The sequence below is a fragment of the Excalfactoria chinensis genome, chromosome 5 (assembly GCF_039878825.1).
Source record: "Excalfactoria chinensis isolate bCotChi1 chromosome 5, bCotChi1.hap2, whole genome shotgun sequence".
In the NCBI taxonomy this organism is placed as follows: domain Eukaryota; kingdom Metazoa; phylum Chordata; class Aves; order Galliformes; family Phasianidae; genus Excalfactoria; species Excalfactoria chinensis.
Genome location: NC_092829.1, coordinates 45070283 through 45086253, shown reverse-complemented (window position 1 = coordinate 45086253; position 15971 = coordinate 45070283). Strand labels below are relative to the sequence as shown.

The following is a 15971-nucleotide window of genomic DNA, read 5'->3' as shown; positions in this document are numbered from 1 at the left end:
AAAAATCTCCTTAGTTTGGCATTAATTGTTTAGGTATGGGGGGGGGAAAGACATTGCTTCTCTGCTGGGTAACCCAGATCAGTGTGGAAGGGAGATGACTGTGGATGTAATTACCACAGGTCAGCATAGATAGTGGAAAAGGTTAATTTTTTTCTCAGTTGCTGCAGGCTTAGAACTCCACATATACAATTGTAGGACAAAGGTTAGATTTTTAAAGCTGCTTGCTGTCTAATGCCATTTGTTCTCACCAAGCTCAAGTGATTGGGGCTTTTGTTTCTGATTTATCATAAAAATAAACAAGAGAAAGGAAGTCCTTTGTTGTCTTTGCTGGCAGAGGGATACTATTGTAGAGTCTGGCTTCCTGGTTAAAGTGAGAGGGCAGGGAGAGTTTGTACCTCTGTTTGTGAGGGAAGACAGTGCAAGGACCAGTATGAATAGGGAAAGCTCTCTTATCAATGGAGGCACTCAGGAAATATATTATGACCCCACAGACAAGTGTGAAAGGTGGTGTTTCAGTGGGGTGTTTTTTTTGGCAAATTTAGGCCGTATAGCTGCAACCCATAGTTTTTGTTCAGCCATTATTGATAATAATAATGTATACAGAAAATGTGATCTGTATAACCACATTATTTTATTATGTATATATAAATATATTTTAGTTATTTATTCTATAATATTTATTATTAAATAAATATTTAATAATTTTATATTGTAATAGATATATTACTATAATATTATTATAGTAGTATAATTCTTATGTATACATTATATACATAATAAGAGTATGCAGAAAATGTGATTTGTAAAATGACAGTGATTGTAAGAATGTTCAACATTCTTACATTCTTACATTGAACAGATTTTATTCCATTCTACAATTAGAACAATACATCCATTAACTTCAGCTATCTCATACATTCTTAGAACAATACATCCATTAACTTCAGCTATCTAATACATTCCAAGTCTATTAGTGGCTGTTATATTAACAGAACAAAATTATAAGAAAAAAAATATAAGGATTTCAGGAAGCATCCAAGGAGGGGTTCAAACTCCCTCTGTTCAACTTTGCTGAAAGGCAGCTTTGGCAATGTGGGGTCCGCTTCTTTTTCCCAGTAGCTTTTCTGTTTGTTGGGTAAGAGGAAGTACAGGCTGGAGATAAAGAAAAACCTCACTCTAAAGAAGGTTGAGATATCAGAACAGGCTTCCCCGAGGCAGCAGTCATAGCCCAATGTTGACACAGTTTACAAAGCATTTGGATGCAGCTCTCACATAGAGCAGTTGAAGTCAGGGCAATCTCACGCAGAGGTAGGAATCGCATGTCCCTTCGAACCAGGTCAGCTTTCTGATTCTGTAAACAAAAAGACATTTAATTGAGTTAGTGGATTTGTTTATCCATAAACTTACTCTCTGTAATATACATTTTAGACATCCCTATGTAAAATAACCCCCCCATTATGTTTATCACAGAGAGCAACACCTCAATTGTCTACAAACATCATATGGAACTAGTGAGTGAAATTATCAAATAACTCATCAAGATTCTGTTGCAGTCAAGTCATTACAGTTTGAGTTATGTATAATGCTGCTGCCCTATTTTCTCTCCTGGATTACCCACACGCTTCACTTTAGTGTCAGCAGAAATAGATCCTTAACTATTTGCAAGTGAAACCAATTAATAATTGCAGACTTGTATAAAGATATAAATGCTTGTGTGTAGTATATTCTTGTATGGCAGAACTGCAGTGCAGTTCCATTACTTTTGTTAAAGTGTACAGTGCAGAGCATGATGCATTTGTATAGTTAATGTTAATGCTGCATCTCTGTTTGGGACAAATGTTCACATGAACTAACTTACATGTTGGACTTACAGGGTCACGCAGTGAAGCACCAGCTCAGTTAACCTAGTGAGAAAGCAGAGATTATTCTTAGCGAGCTCATCTTAAAAATGGACAGCAGAAAGTTTTTTTGTTTTCTTTCTTTATTTGAAAACAAGGCAGTCACTGCTACACCAAAGTCAGGAGCACACAGGCACCTGTGAGCTCAAGAAACACTTCCATTTGTAAATACAGCTACAACAATCCAATACAAACACTGGCAACACAGTTGGCCATTTCACTCTGCACAAAGCAAGCCTGATGCACAGTATCTCTGCCATAGGTATCCTGTAAAAAATGTTTGTTATTGATTTAAGTCTCACTTTTTCTTTTACAGAACATGCAATGCCAAATAGCAGATCACTTGAGGGATCATTTTTCTTCCTCTTCACATTCCCCAAGATCAAAACCTTCAGCAGCAAAGAAGCCGGGCCAAAGCACAGAAATAGAGCATCCTTTTTTCTTTCCTTCTTTTGAGGTAAGCACTGATTTCCTGTTAAGTCAGAGACAGAGAGGTATCTGCTTCACTGCAAAGCCTCAAGTTGCTAAGTCTAGTCTTTCTGCTATATAAGCCCAGTCTTTCTGCTACAGGGCAGATAGTCTTGCCATCCCAGATGCCACACACAGTGCAGATCAGCAGCTCCCACTGCAGAAAGTCTTGCTAAAAAGCTTTCACAAGCCAATAATTCTGCAAAAGGGATTTATCACCTGCTTCCCAAACCACAGAAATAAGGTTAGTTACCAGTATTTTAGAGATATGCATTGAAATGAGGAGAACAGAATTCTATCCTGAAGTTCTCCTTGACAGTTATGCTCGAGTAAGAAGAAGCAGGAGACACGCTATTAAGGGCAAGCTAGCTTTTCATTATTTAAATTCAGATATTTTAAAAGTCCCCCATCTTGCAATTTGGGGCACTTTACAGGGGGCACATTAGTACAAACTGAGTAAAACTCTGCCTACAAAGAGATAGTTTTCTATACTTAATATGTAATTGATATAATTATTAAATAAATAATTATAATGCATATAATATGCTATATGAAGTATATTATATATACACTAATTCATAAATAATTGATATAAATAATTGGCCTCAGAGAGCTCTCACAACAGCTTTCACAAGCATTTCCATTTATTTGCCTGTTAGGTTTTATTTTTTCTCCCTAAGAGGAAATGACAATAATGTTACAGAGAACAGAGCAGCCACTTCCCTCCTCAGTAACCACTCAGTCTACCTAGATTATTGATACCGTAAAACCATTCATAGCACATACAGGACTTATACTTGTGGCACGCATCTCAGTGTATTCCACCTTCAGCCCCTTAACCAAACTTCTGTAAACAGGAAATCCCCAAAGACCCCCTTAGGCACAGAGCAAGTGTCGTTTCAAAAAGATCTTAACTGAGATCTTTTTTTTACCAAGATCTTTTATCTTAAATTAAACCAAGTCTTCTTCTTCAGCAGGACCCAGAACGCAGCTTCTCCTCACTTGAGCTCCTTCCCTCAAGATCAAGAGCACCACCACCACAAAGGAGCCACCCCGGCTCCCAAGGAAGAGACCCCTTCACCAGGGAGGGGCTCCTCCCCACACACCCCACTCAGAGGGTGGCCCCAAGGGGACAAGGGAGGGACCCCGAGGGGCAGGGCCCAAGCGGGGACTCAGGGGGCAGCCCCCAAGGGGGCAGGGGAGGGGCTCCAAGGGGCAGGGGTGGGACCAAGGGGGCAGGGGCTCCAAGGGGCAGGGGAGGGACCAAGGGGGCACAGGGGAGGGGCCCCGAAGGGGGCCCAGGGGAGGGGCCCAGGGGAGGGAGGGGCCCCGAGGGGGCGGGGTCGGCCCCCGAGGGGGCGGGGGGCCCGCAAAAAAACTATCTGCCACTATGTTTCACCCACCGTCCCGCCCAAAAAAAAAAATTATATCTTTTTAAAGATAGTGCAAAACCGGGTCTCCAGCATTATTCCAAGGGGGGAGAACACAGCCCACACTAAGTGACCAGAGCAGTCACCCAGTGTGAGCTGTGTTCTCCCCCCTCGACAAAGTCAAACCAACACAGAAAAAACCAAGACAAAAAACACCAAGTGAAAACACCAAAACACACAAAAAAACCAAGACAAAAAAACCACAAAAAACACCAAGTGAAAACACCAAAAAACACACAAAAAACCAAGACAAAAAACACCAAGTGAAAACACCAAAAAACACACAAAAATACCAAGACAAAATACCACAAAAAACACCAAGTGAAAACACCAAAACACACAAAAAAACCAAGACAAAAAAACCACAAAAAACCAAGACAAAAAACACCAAGTGAAAACACCAAAAAACACACAAAAATACCAAGACAAAATACCACAAAAAATACCAAGTGAAAACACCAAAAAACACACAAAAATACCAAGACAAAATACCACAAAAAACACCAAGTGAAAACACCAAAACACACAAAAAACACCAAGTGAAAACACAAAGAAACACAAAAAACCAAGACAAAAAACACCAAGTGAAAACACCAAAAAACACACAAAAATACCAAGACAAAATACCACAAAAAACACCAAGTGAAAACACAAAGAAACACAAAAAACCAAGACAAAAAACACCAAGTGAAAACACCAAAAAACACACAAAAATACCAAGACAAAATACCACAAAAAACACCAAGTGAAAACACAAAGAAACACAAAAAAACAAGACAAAAAACGCACCCACTAACTAACCGACAGTGCTCTAAACACAACATCACCCGACAAAAAGTCCCCAACACCAAAAAGCAACGCACTAAACAAAAAAGGACACACCTCGCTCCGTGCAGCTGCTCCGATCCAATGCCACCTCTGCTCCTCGAACTGCTTCTGATGAACCGCTGCGACAGCCGGCTCGCGGGGCTCACCCGCCCTCCATCCAAATGCTCTGCTGCGCTGCTCACGCTGCCAAAAAAAGAATAAAGACAAGCCTTAAACAACCCCAGCAAAGAGGACTCAAACTCCCCAAACAGCCCGTTACTCACCACACCGTGACACCCGGGGACGTGACGCCGGCTCTTCTTCCCTCCCTCGCTGAAGGCTGCGCTCCTTTGGGCTCTCCGTCCTTCCTCGTCCGCCTTGCCTGTAACAAACAGCACAAAAAACGACGTACCGACCTCTCGAGGGCTCGCTTCTGCCCGCTTCCACGGCGGACATAGGCGTAGCCCAGTAAGATCAAGGGAAAGAATGCTCAGGGGATACCTTAGGGCTCTCTTACCACATCTCCAAGATGCTTATCCTGACGACCGCAATACTCTCTTCTCCCTGCTGAAAGAAGGACAAAAAAAGCCCACGGTTGCCACTCGATACCTTTAGCCTGGAAATCAGGAAACGCTTCTTGACTCAAAGGGCAGTTAAACGCTGAAATAGGCTCCCCGGGAGAAAGTCGCCTCCGCGTCCTAGGATGTCTTGAGGAGCCCTTCGGATGTGGTGCTTCCAGAGAAGATTCAGCTGAGCCTTGTAGACGCCTGTGCTTAAGCTGCCGCTGGAAACGACGGTCTTGGACATCTCTTCCCACCTCGGCGCCTCTAGGATTCACCAGCCTTTTACCTACGGGATCTTTAACCGGCTCCTCCGCATCTCAGAGGAAATCGTCCTTCCTCCGGGACTCTCGCTTCCGACGAACCCGAGGAACCGTCTCGGCAGCCGCTGCTGAACCTTAGAAGGGCTTCTTCACCTCCGCCTTCTCTCATCCCCTATTTCACAGGTGACAGTCCTGATAACGACACACCCGCACGTTCTCTAGCCTCTGTTTTGCTGTTAGCGATCTTGCAAGCTTCGGTTAGCCGTCACCTTCCCCCCACAAAGGGGATCCTGAACTGGCTTTCACCTCCTTTTTCCTCTTTGAGGTGACGCCCGTCTCCTGCCGTAGTTGCTCTTGTTCTTATTCTTGAGAACGCACCCTGATGAAAACAAAGCGAGGAAGGCGTGACGGTCGAGAACAGCTGCCGGAACCCCTTCGGCCTGCAATAGGAGAAAACTTGTTTCAGCAGTCCGTGCGTGGCGACGGCCCCGAACGGCCCCTCGGCTCTCGCCGCCTCCGGGGTCCCGTTAATACCCGGACGACTCACCGTTTCGAGCTTACCTTCACCGGGAGACGTCCCACCGCAACCTGAAACAAAACAGCAGAACACAGAGAGAACGTTACAAAAAATCCCAATCGCAAATTCCCGTAAAAAAAAGCAGCCCCTCACCACGCTTTGCAGCCCCCAAACCTGACGGAGAAGCGGAGCCCACGCCGACTACCATCTTCTATGGAATCCCGGATCCCTCTGGTAACTCCCTACGGCCTCCGGAGGAGCTTAAGAGGCGTAGCGGGAGGACCCGCCCCCGGCTGCGAACCAGTCGCGGCTGCGCCGCCCCCGCGGCACCTGGGAGTCGTTACCTCGTTAGAGCCGGGCGGGGGTTTGACAGCTCGACACGCGGACTTCCGATCTGCACTAAAGATCTGAAACGCATTGTCAAGTTTGTTGTCCACTTCTTCACACCTCGTTGTGAGGCTCATTAATAAGTGAAATCGTCGTGCCTCATTCAAACGACTCGCTTTGCGTCTCATCACGCCCTTCCAAAGAACGTCCCCGGCATTAACGCTTTCCAGCGCCCTCTGCTCCGTGCTGTCTCTACTCCCCTTTCCTTCCCCCATTCATAAAAAAAAAAAAAAAAAAAAAAATTAAAAAAAAAATAAAAAAAAATGTGTTGAACCTGTGAATACTTTGGCCCTGACCCAGAAAACGTGATTGAAGGCAGCAGTGAAAACATGGCGGCGGGGATGTGACGGATTCCCCGTTGGGTTTGCGATGCGCTACAGAAAATTCCCGACCGGTAAAATGTGAAGCGTGGCTTTGCGAGCGGTTCCGTGCGGTGCCGCTTGGGATTGCGCTCGTGTGTCGTGAACATCAGCTGGAATGATTTGGGTGAGACTTCACTTATCTCCAGTAAAGGACACGGGTACTCTGTAAAGACTGCTGTAATCAAAGGCACTTTCACTGGCAGTTTCGTTCTTAATTGAAACTCCTGAAAGTTGGACTGCGCTCATTTTCATGTCTACGATGGTAGAAGTGTGAATGTTTTTATTGCACGCTGTTACACGTATATTTTACACGGCCATCGGCAGCATCAAACGGAAGAGAAGGGAGATCTGAACGTGCGGAGTGAGGTGTCAGATCCCGCCGAGGAAAAGCAAAGTTACTGCCCAGCTACCTGTTCCTTAGATCAAACCGGCCGTCTGCTCGGCTACGTTTCAGAGTGAGACTTGTGAGTTAATAGATTTTATGAAAAGAAGAAGCGCTTCCTAATGCCAGGACCCTGATATTTATTCTTACGAAGAAAATAGAAACTAAACATGATATTTCACTCCATCTGGACGAAATCCATCCATCTGCACAGTCGTCACTTGGAAAGCGAGCTGAAGGTCTCTCGCTTGCATATTACATTTCTTTTAACTGCCTCTTTTACAAAGCAGCGCCGTCAGAGCGCTCCGTCACAGCTCTAAACGAACGGCCTGAACGAACGGGGGTGCTCGGCGGAGGTGGACGAAGCGGGCGCTGCGTACGGGTTCCGCGCCCCGCTCGGCTTGAGCGACCCGCGTTTCGTGAACTCGGGTGAGACGGCACAGCGCGGGGCCGGTTCCGATAACCCGTCGCAAGTTGTTTCCGACGAGCTGTCGCTGTTTCTCACTTCTAGCAACGGGGTGCAAAAGGAACACCGGAACACACGGGCCCCGCTCGTGGGGCAGGGCACGGCCGGCCGAGCGCGGCGCGGAAGCGGCCCGGCGGCTGCGGCCGCTCCCTCCGCCCTAGCCGGGGCTGCGCTGATTCCTAGAGGGGCTCCCGGCCCCCCGCGGCTCAGCGCCGCCGCCCGACGCTCTCCCTCCGACCCAGCTCGGCCCGACCCCCCCCGGCTCGCCCCCCCCCCCCGGCCCGACCCCAACCCCGGTTCTCCCCCCCGCCCCGACTCGCCCCCCTCCCCCGGCTGCTGACGGCTTTCCTGGCCGCTCTCGGCCCGCGTCAGCCGTAACGGATGAGTTTGGCCCCGTTTTCACAATGTCATCTAAATTCACCTTGTCCCAAACGCGCAGCCTCATAAGGTACGTGACAGGTGATGAAAAGATGAAACCAAAAACAAAACCGTAAAACAGGACTAGTGCTGATTCGGTAGTACCCAAACTGCATCCTGACACAGCCGGGAAACGGTTGGCAAACTCCAGATGCTCTCTGCAACTGCGATTTCAGACACGTTTTCGGCAGGGCTTTCTCCCCTCCCGGTGACAACAGACACGCGTTCACATTTAACAACTAATTGATTTATTTAACAATACAAATTTCTTGCTAGTGCGTATTTTAGCAGAGAGAACTTGAGAAACAAAATTAGCTTTTGTTTTATTCCTTTTTAAAGTTTAAATGTTTACACAAAAACAACCTTTACTTCAGTCAATACAAAATTAACGCACACACACAAAGTACATTAAAAAAATAACAGAATCACGACAAACCAACAAAAACAAACAAAAAAACACAGAAAAAGGATGAGAATTCAGTGTAAAGGATCCAACTGCAAGGAAGGCGAGATGGGGCAACGTGGATGAGGCATCATGCTCATTACACCTCAGTAGTTGAAGTTATTAGTACAATACAAAAACAAAATACATTGCAGTTAGAATTAAAACCTGTCTCTTTATATACATATATATATATTTATATACCATATTATTTCATGATATAAATATCTGTAAATTCTGTAGGCAACATAATTAACACATGAAATATATAGTTTGCTCTTCGCTGGAAAGTCACCGGAGTGGCGTACGAGCGCTGTGCGGCACAGCGGTGCGCTACTGGACAGTGGTGAGCAGACCGCGGATGTCCAGCCTGGATGCGATAGCCCCTTGTCTCTTTGACGACCTGTGCTATCTCTCACACGTTCGACGACACGGTGAGAAACTCTGGTTGCCGTCAGCAGTGATTTCCAGCGCTTCGTTTCCTGGCGTTAGTCTGTTACCCGGCTTAGGCGTAGTCACCTGCCAGATCCACTGTTTCTCATTCCCTGTTGCACTTTATAACCTGAAGTCTAAAGTTATCCTGCAGTTATCAGAGAGACTGGCTTCAAGGTGGAGATATTTGGGATACGCGGTTCTTCAAGATGCCTTCAGGAATCTGTAGAAATATTTAAAGTAGGGAGGACAATTTATGATCAAACCTTGTGATACAAAAAAAGGGGATCTATATAGCAATGGCTAACTTCAGATTCAAACCCTAGCAGTTTTTCTATTGCTTTATTATTAAAACCTAACATTCATTTTTCGTATGTTAAGTGAGCAGAGCATCCTTCTGACAGAATGTTACAGCTATGTTACCTTTGACAACAGCAGGTAGTAAAGGGGAAAGTAAACTTTAAAATCAGGTGTAATTTTTAAAAATCATTTAAAGGGATCAAATCTCTTTTTGTATAATGGATACCGTGACTGGCAACCGACAGAAGTTTCATTATAAAACTGTTGGTGACTCCGCTGCCTGTGCTAAACAGCTGTATCTTCATTACTTATAGATGTTACAAAATTTCCAAGCCAGAAGGTGAAAAGGGGAAGGAGAAAAGTAGTCTAAAAGTTTTACAACTTGCATTTTCACTAACAAAGGTTCAATTCCCCACAGCTGTTTTTTTTATTTTTTTATTTGTTTGTTTTTTATTTGTATTTTTAGGTTCTGTTGAACCCTGCTCAAAAGAGGCAAATCTGAAGCCAAAGAATGACACCTGCTCCTGAAATCAAACAGCCTGACTTACACAAAACCTACCCCAAAGGTAATTCAATTCAATGGCTGTCAAGGCCTGTCTGAAAGTTACCACTTTCACTTTGATCAGTGGTTGCACTCATCACTGACAGCCACCGCCCTGGATGCGGTCGGTTCGCATCACAGCCTCCTGCTCATCTGTGCACACAAAATCTTCAAGAGAGCTTTTTGGCACCGCTGCCCCGGTCTGAAAAGATGAAGGAAACCAGAGAGAAAACGTGCTGGCAAGAATTTGGTGGGTGTGTAGAAACATATGTCCCCCAGACTATCAAAAGTTAATGGTTATACTCAGTGTAGCTTTTAAGTTTGTGATCCATCACCATTCTGACTTTTACACTCCAAAATCTAACAATCTTTATTTATATCATTTACTAAAGAAGCTACTGGTCTCCAGGATCACCCATTTATTAATATTTCTGGTGACACGTAAGGTTACTGGCAGGGAACAGTTATGGACCACTTAAATCTTGTTTCTTATGTGGCTGTTGACAATAACAAGTTCATAAAATTCTGATTCAGGCTGCATCGACCCGTGGATAGAAGTGTCTGGAAGAAGACCTACCTTAAATTCAACTCCTTCAGAAACACTTTTTGGTACTGTAAGAAAAAAAAATGAAAAGGGTGTGCTAGGAATGATATAACCAGTTAGTTATAGTATTCAGCTTGGAATTCTTGGTGTTATAGAGAAGGCAGAGAGTAGAACTGAGTTTATTTGCTAAGCCCCTGTAGTGTGCACGATGGAAAGAAAAGCATAGCTAGTACACATTGCTAACTGTCATTCTGAAGCCCACACGTAACATCTGCTGAAATGTTATGCACAAAGTTTGCGGTAATTCTATTTCCTGGTATTTTGCATATGCAAAACTAATTTACTTCACATAGTTTTACCCACATTTGACATTAACTGAGCTTTTCTTTATCGTTAGCCATCTACTTCTTCTGATTGTGACTCATTTAGAAAAACTGCATAGTTGAAGGAATTAAAAATCAGAGTCATAAAATGCTAGAGAGGCTTGTGTTGGAAGGGACCTCAAAGATCACCCGTTTCCAACTCCCTGCCGTAGGCAGGGCTGCTGATCACCGGATCGGGCTGCCCAGGGCCCCATCTAGCCTGGATGCGAGTGCCTCCCGGGATGGGGCGTCCACAGCTTCTCTGGGCAGCCTGGGCCTGGGCCTCAATGCCCTCTCAGTGAAAAATTTCAAAAGAGCATCTTAGGGAAACGTGGTACTTACTACAGGAGAAGACAGGACAACAACCATTCTCAGGTATAGCTACCTCTGGCTGGAAACCTAAGTCGTGTGCTGTTTTGTCGATAATGCAGGTTTTTATATCACATTCTGCAAAGGACAAATGGAGATAAAGTTAGCCAGATAATCCTGTCCGGGAGTATTACTTGTAGCCTAAAACATCCACAAAATTCTCAAAACGAACATCTTTCAAGGTTGGGATTTGTTCAGGGTAAGTTTCTTGAAGCTTGACCTGCTGTAAAGCTCTTTCATCAGCATATAATTCTAGCTCACGCTTCTCCTTCTGTTCCCCCACTGGATGTAATCTCTAACAAAATATGCTTATCTCAGAGAAAAAGGGAAGTGACAGAGAAAAGTGTCAGATTAAAAGCAAATGAGTTAGAGTGGAAAAAATAAAGAGGTAGCGGTTCCCTAAAAGTAGGGAAATGCAGTGCAGAGCACCCTTGAAATAATTGTCCAGCAGTAGTTCACAAAAGAACTGTGTTCACTTTAAAAGAAAATCTTCAGAGAATTTCTCCGTCTATTAATGGTAGATTCATATGAACAGCACTGAGTTTCCAGAGCAGCCACAGATTATTGGGAAGAAGCTGTCCAAGATTTAAATTACCTTGGAGATGACACCAGCTGGAAATAAAACCCATGCACTTCCAGACATGGCGCATACTTCACCTTACTTACAGCGAAGCATGTAACCTATTGTAAAAGAAGACTTGGGGTGCATCCCAGGGAATACTCGTGGGCAACCTCAGCTCATTAGAGTAGCCGAGTGTTTCGGAGCTGTGCTCGGAGGTTCCCGGCAGCAGTGCTCTTTATTCATGTAGCAACGGCACCTTCTCTGAGGTACAGTCAACCCGCTCCCTGCTCACTGCCACTAATATTCGCTTTGAAGCTTTGCAGAATTAATGCTTCTTGCCTTCCTCTCCCTTTAAGGGTCTACTTGTAGATTTCTCTGCTAGAAAAGGTTTTAACTGTTCCAGATTTGATTTTGTCATCCAGTTCGACACAAGTGTGAACTGAACTGCAAAGTTCTGAGGTGACAGAGTGTGGAAAGGAGGTTTGACGTGTACAGTTTGACCTGGAACTGCAAAGCACTCGTAAGTAAGAATTCTCTGACTGTGCCTGCTCTTGGGAAACTACTTATAGGTAGCACAGCAAAACCAAAGGAGCTGCTGTATTCCTGAGTGCTGTAAAAAACACCGTGTTGTGCATATGTACAAATTCCTACCGGAAAAACTTATTTTAATGCTTACTAAAAGCATACAAGTCCAGTGGGGAAATATCAGCATCAGCTATTTTCAGAAGTAAACCTCTTCACCTGATAAAATACAAACTCCCTGTTGTAGGCAGCAGGCTTTTTACTGCCTCTGAAGTCATTTTACATTCTAAGCCTTACACTGCCCTGAAGTGGCAAAGCCAAAACCTGCAGGGATACTCTTTACACTGGATCTTCTAACTCCCGTAACTAGAAGGAGTTTGCCTATTACTAGGTGGGACAGAAAGAAAACCCTGCAGTGGCATCAAAATGGTACAGCAAATGTAACACAAAGCACAATGTTTGCACGCAGCAACCGTGTGCTACTCTAATTGTACACCAGCTTTCTTCAACAGAACCTTCCAGCTCTCAGCTAATGCCCTTCAGCTTTGCAATGAGAACAGATAAATAGGCACTTCAGAATGCAGTTCAGTTAATCTCTTTTGGATATCTCCTTTGGTATGAGATGAATGAATATTGAAAATGGCTGCGTCGATACGTTTCCAATAGGGAAAGCCTAGATACGGACATCTTTTTTGTGAAAGTTGAAATCTGACAACTTCCTACTATAGCACTAATTGTACATCTCTCAAAGTTCAAACGCTGTGAATGAATTACATATTCTCAACGCCAAAGGACTACTATCTTTGTGAAAACTGATGAACTGAGAATGTTCTAACACTGTTAAAATGAGACCTGGTGCCAAACTTGACTGAAAGTTTCTCAGAGTCACTTTATGTCACACTTTATGATGCATTCTTTTTCTTCAAATTCAGCAGGCATAATCAACTTTTGGTCAGTGGCAGAATTCAAATCTCACCATCCGGTCAGTTTACTTACAGTGAGAAAGTTCCACACATTCCTTCACATTCAGTCAGGACAACTCTCTCCGGAGAACGGCAGTGCTTATAGACAATAAAGTCTCTTCTCTCACGGACTGAGCACGGCGTGGGGCTATCCAGAGGTACACCTGAAGGGAAAGATCAGAAAATACCTTCAGTGAAATAGCTCCATTTTGTCCCTGAAGTTCAGTACACTTGGCTTTGCCGGAGCACTGAAAGAACCGTCTTTCTGCTTCAGTTTAAACCCTCCCAGACAGATTGGGTGCTGAATGCTTAGAGTAACAAACATAAGCACAGGTGCATCTATTTAAATACAAACCTATCAGCCTCTGCAGGATAGAATGGGCTGATTTAAGAAGCAAATTCATTTTCTGTGCTGTTATTTCAGGTATGGCGACATACTTACAGATTTTGCAACATCCGTTAGGTAAGAATGTAACAGTTCCCTAAAAGAACAAAAAAAGTCAGGAAAATAGTATTATTTTCTTCTCCTGTATTAAAGACACTTTTAGGTCAATAATAGAGGAGAGCAGATTTTCAGTGGCTAGAAATTACTAGCTATAACTCTAGCACTTATCAGAATAAACAAACATTGTGGTCTATAACAGACTTGAAATCTATCAATTTTTACCAGAGACTGGAAACACAGATGAAGTTTTGAAGGAAGCCTACAGTAACCATCAAACCATCACTCCAAAAAAAAAAAAAAATAAATAAAAAAAAATAAAAATAAAAAAAAAAATCTCACAGACTTCTTTTCTCTATTTGTGTGGTACGTGGTGCTACTGCCCACTGACTGGTCAGCTTGTATGTCTGTGACATTCAAAAAAAATGTGGTTCTTTTTTAGGCACGACCTCTCATGAAGTAATCAGCGAGTACTGTCATCTGAATTCTGACTGGTTTTTTTGAAGAATCATAAGATCGTGGCAGATATCTTATTTAATACACTCTAAGTCTGCAAATAGGTGAAGCAGAAACCCACACCGGTGGGACAGAGAAACTTTGGAGACAGTCATCTGAGTCAATGAGATGTTGTTCTATTAGGTGATTGAACTAAACTGAAGCAATTTATGCACGACCTAGAGAGTATGTTTTCCATCTCTACTTACAGGTTTGCAGGTCTCCTCATTGAATGCAGAACATGTAATTTCAGATGTGGAAGAGATAAGCTGGTTCTTGAGACGTGTACAACTAGAAACGGTGCAGTTGTTGTAAGGGTCATTTATGAACTCTCCAGGCTGCAAGTGAAATACAAAATGCGATAGGAAGAGGTGAAGGGAACTCAGACAACTGTTCCTCTCCTCTGAAAATGACTTTCATGTTGTTTCTCAGTCAATTATTTTTAGGTGAAGAGCAGTTTTGAATAAAGAATTTTGTGTACATCACGGTATGCCACAAGCGGAGAGAATCTTGTGGCATTTCCCTTGAAAAAGAAAGCACTCGGAGCTTTAAAAGCACATTAGCCCATGGATTTTGCCTAGGGAAAGCTAAATAGTGGCAATAACATTGTTTCACGTGCAGGTGTTTCTAACATTCCTCAGAACCTGGAAACTAAGTAACAGAGAACATTTCAAGCTTCTAATCATCCATACATAAATAACTAAATAAACGACACACAAACTTTTCCATGATATTACTGGCTTATCATTCCAGAAAAGCCTAGCAGAAAATTTGATTTCATTAACACTTCCCTCAGGCCAAAACACTGTAGATTGTCTTTGCTTCAGGTATGTTGCTGACATTTCAGATGCACAGTCTGGTAGAGAGGTAATATGTAAAGCATGCCTACATTGAATATGAGACTGGAACAGTGGGATGTATGTACTTAGTCTACACACGTTTTCCACAACATTCACCCTCTACGTGTTGCCGTTCATATCCCTGGATATTAAAATTAGATAAAAATGACAGCACCGATAGATGCATTGCGGAAAAATAAGTGAAAACACACTAACCCATTAATTGATTATGCCTTGAAGCACGCTCTAGAATTGTGCTCTTCTGGGCTAGACTACTGCAAGAAGAAGTAAAGAAGAAAGCAGGCTGCAGATGGAATAAACTAAAGACTATGGTATGCATGCCAAAAAACAAAGTGTAATTCCATTAAATGCATTACTACAGACTTTTCTTAGCTAATCCTCCCAAGGTGAACTGTTAGTTATACTATCAAACTACACAAAATAGATGGCTTGAGGACAGTCAGCATCCACGCTGTAGCTAGATTGTCGCTTTCTGCCCCCCATATATAACATATGTAACTCATTGAACGCAGCATGTTTTCTCACTCATTCAATATTCATGACTTTTCCGCCCAGTCATTAAACATTCATTCAGTACTCATTCAATATTCATGACTTTTCCCGCCCGCTCATTAAATATTCATTCAGTACTCATTCAATATTCATGACTTTTCCCACCCACTCATTAAATATTCATCCCGTTCTCATTCAATATTCATGGCGTTTCCCACCCACTCATTGAATATACATTCAATACTCATTCAATATTCATGACCTTTCCCGCCCACTCATTAAACATTCATTGAGCACTCATTAAATATTCATGACTTTTCCCGCCCACTCATTAAATATTCATCCTGTTCTCATTCAATATTCATGGCGTTTCCCACCCACTCATTGAATATTCATTCAATACTCATTCAATATTCATGATATTTCCCGCCCACTCATTAAACATTCATTGAGTACTCATTCAATATTCATGACTTTTCCCGCCCACTCATTGAATATTCATTCAATACTCATTCGATATTCACGACGTTTCCCACCCACTCATTAAACATTCATTGAGTACTCATTCCATATTCATGACTTTTCCCGCCCACTCATTGAATATTCATTCAATACTCATTCGATATTCATGGCTGTTTTTTTTCCCACTCATTCAATATTCATTCAGTTCATTCATTCACAGCGTTATA

General features: G+C 43.2%; 2 protein-coding genes across 2 annotated transcripts; both read right to left on the bottom strand.

The window, feature by feature from the left end:
- Positions 1–911: 911 nt before the first annotated feature.
- Positions 912–6458, bottom strand: LOC140253317 (uncharacterized). The gene is made up of 8 exons (XM_072338833.1): positions 6288–6458; positions 5974–6014; positions 5805–5866; positions 5121–5482; positions 4888–4985; positions 4679–4807; positions 1872–1904; positions 912–1351 (listed from the first exon to the last, which is right to left on the bottom strand). Exons 1-8 carry the CDS (start codon positions 6456–6458, stop codon positions 1288–1290), a joined length of 960 nt encoding a protein of 319 aa, XP_072194934.1. The 3' UTR covers positions 912–1287.
- Positions 6459–8185: 1727 nt separating this feature from the next.
- Positions 8186–14956, bottom strand: LOC140253316 (intestinal mucin-like protein). The gene is made up of 8 exons (XM_072338832.1): positions 14894–14956; positions 14140–14268; positions 13436–13475; positions 13028–13157; positions 10921–11025; positions 10250–10284; positions 9691–9874; positions 8186–9054 (listed from the first exon to the last, which is right to left on the bottom strand). Exons 1-5 carry the CDS (start codon positions 14954–14956, stop codon positions 11019–11021), a joined length of 369 nt encoding a protein of 122 aa, XP_072194933.1. The 3' UTR covers positions 8186–9054; positions 9691–9874; positions 10250–10284; positions 10921–11018.
- Positions 14957–15971: the final 1015 nt, after the last annotated feature.